Source organism: Antrostomus carolinensis, unplaced genomic scaffold, assembly GCF_000700745.2.
Source record: "Antrostomus carolinensis isolate BGI_N321 unplaced genomic scaffold, ASM70074v2 scaffold9792, whole genome shotgun sequence".
NCBI lineage: Eukaryota > Metazoa > Chordata > Aves > Caprimulgiformes > Caprimulgidae > Antrostomus > Antrostomus carolinensis.
Genome location: NW_010301571.1, coordinates 1 through 2,593, shown reverse-complemented (window position 1 = coordinate 2,593; position 2,593 = coordinate 1). Strand labels below are relative to the sequence as shown.

The 2,593-nt window shown below is 45.2% G+C and overlaps 1 protein-coding gene across 6 annotated transcripts in view; it reads right to left on the bottom strand.

The window, feature by feature from the left end:
• The window catches only part of ADCK1 (aarF domain containing kinase 1), a 77,754-nt gene extending 77,417 nt beyond the window's left edge, over positions 1-337 (bottom strand). For 5 of the 6 annotated variants that reach the window (XM_029083903.1, XM_029083901.1, XM_029083904.1 and 2 more), the window contains exon 1: positions 194-319. In XM_029083903.1, coding sequence (XP_028939736.1) covers positions 194-319 — 126 coding nt within the window. Of the gene's footprint in view, positions 1-193 lie in introns of all 6 variants that reach the window. The other variant, XM_010163512.2, reaches the window with a different exon arrangement.
• Positions 338-2,593: the final 2,256 nt, after the last annotated feature.

The window sequence follows — 2,593 nt, the reverse complement described above, 5'->3', positions numbered from 1 at the left end:
CCTGCTGCGCTCTCACCTCTTTTCTCCCCACTGTGTCAACAACTTGAAGAGCTCTCTATTGACCTTCTGACTTCTGGAGCCAGCTGCCAACTGGACATGTAGAGAGGGAATGCAGGAAATGGCAAGTTCTTGTGAACTCCAATTCCCTTACCCACCTAGGAATGTTGCTGCACATTACTAGGATGAAACTTACTGTGGCAATGGCTCGGCCCACACGAACAACTCCAAAATCATTGGGATCCAGGAACTTGTTGCCATACAGATAGATGCCTGAAGAGGCTGCCACCAGCGAGGCAAGCTTCAAGGCCCTTCGTGCCATGACTGATGAGCCCTGCCGAGACACAAAACAGCAACTGTAACATCTGAGAAAGACGCAGTGATCGGATGCCTACAGCCCCAAGGGACCCGACAATCCAAGTTTTAATTGCTCCTTTGCTAATGATGTGTTGCTAGTGCCACCCTCAGCCAAGAGCTCAAGTGACCAGCAACAAAATACACTCTGACTCCACTCAACAGTGTCTACGGACCACAAACCAAGAAGTAACTCTCTGTGAAAGACCTTGGGCACTCAAACAAAACATTTGTTCATGGTCCCAAAGACTTTACAAGTAGAAGCAACAGGAGGACAGAGACAAGGGAGCATGCGCTCACCAAAAGTCAATTCTGATCACAGCAACAGGCTGCTTCTTCACAGCAAATCTTTTGAAGATATCATGCGTAGGTTGACTGCAAAGGGATAACAGAAGATACAAACGAGGGTTTAAAAAGAGCTCTTGTAACACCAAGAGCACCCAAAACCTGCTGGAAACTGTGCCGGACAATTGTGAAAGTGCCTCATTGCTGATGAGTGGTGGAAGAAGAGGTGATGCATACCTGGAGGCTGCGTGCAACTCCACTGCCCGGTGGCAGACAGCCATATACAAAGCAGGGGATGGGGGACCTGATCAGAGTGACCAAGCAAGTCTTTTCTCATCATCACTCTCCCATTCAAGCACCAGGCAGGGACTGCAGTGGCAGAACGGACATACCTCTGCAAGAATCAACAGGCTAATCCTGGCTCTGTCAGAGGCCCAGCACAGGCCTGGGGTGTGGCACCTCTCTTACTTTTTCTCTGGAAGAGGAGGGTGGGGAATGAATGCATGTTCTGCAGTAAGCACTTTGCAGCCCTGCACTTATTGCTGATAGTATATAAAGTAAACATGCAACTCATTACATGTGATATACATATTATGATTATGTCACTTTAGAGGATTCAGACCTGGAAAAAAATTACAAATTAGTTTGGTTTTTTTTCCCTTTCCCTTTGGTTGGTATTGGGTAGAAAATATGACTGACCATTCTTTTGGCTGACACCACGCATCAAGAGGCATGGTTCATCTACTCTGCAAGCGCTCAGGAGCACCCCTGACAGAGCGCAGGCTTCTACCCCATCAAGATGGGATCCACAAATCCTTCTAGGCTTAGACTTGATTTAGAAACTTTCCTACTTCTCCCTTTGAACCTTTAGCAGGGTCAGTCTGGCTCATGCCTTTTCTCTTGGAAGCCTTGTAACCAAAAAACACACGCAGTGACACAGGTCAAGACTTTCAAAAACAGTTGTCAGAACACAATCAGCGAAATAGACTAATATAACACAAAAGACCTCTGTACATGAACCTTAGCTAAACTTCATTATTTCTTTTTATTTCCTTACAAGCCCTAGGTAACTCTGAGGCAGAAAAGCCGAGATATATTCTGCAAGTGCCAGTCAGAGCTGCCTGCAGCACCTCATTTTTTTCTCCTGTCAAAAGGGGTAGCGGGCTGATCAGGACTTCTCTGAACTCACAATCAAACTCAAGAGAAAATAAACCTGGTCCCTTGACTGCAGCCAAATGAACACATTTCCCAAAAAAAGCTGCCCTCCTCCCCCTGCCTCACTGAAATTCTAGAAATTTTGAGGCTTCTTCCAGGAGGCCTGATCTTTTCTGTAGAGAAATCTCTCATATCCTCTGTCACCTTCAAAAAAACATTTTCTGCAAAGTGCTTTAATTAAACCATTTCTGCTCCTTGTACATTTTTGTAAAATTTCATTTATTGGAAAGTGAAAGTTGCAAACAGTGACATTTTTTTAACACAGAAAATATGCCTCTCTCTTTCATTATTTTTTCCTTCACTTTTTTATTACTAAAAGAGCATTTGCTTGAAAGCAGGATGCAAGTCCATCTGTTCTTGCATCTTATTCTTGCCTGAAGCTATAATCTACAGTTCGTGACATCACATCTATTGCCATACCTGCCAGCTGTACGTCACGAACAGAAGATGGGAACATTAGGTAACAAACAAACAGCCAGAGCAGCTGAGTCTTCAGCAGCAAAGTTCCCTTCATGCTTCACGCGTCGTACCAATAAAAAGGGAAGAATTAAAATCCCTCCAATCTAAAGTACAGAAATGGAACTGGCAGAAATCAATTGTGTTTCAAAGTTTTGCACAAGGTGTCAAGGAGCCTTTTCCATGTAAATGAGCCATTACCAGACCCCCAGGGGCATCTCGGGGGCCCTGGCAGCTGTGAAACACACCTCACGATGTCACTGCCTCTCCCCATTCGGGCCTGCGC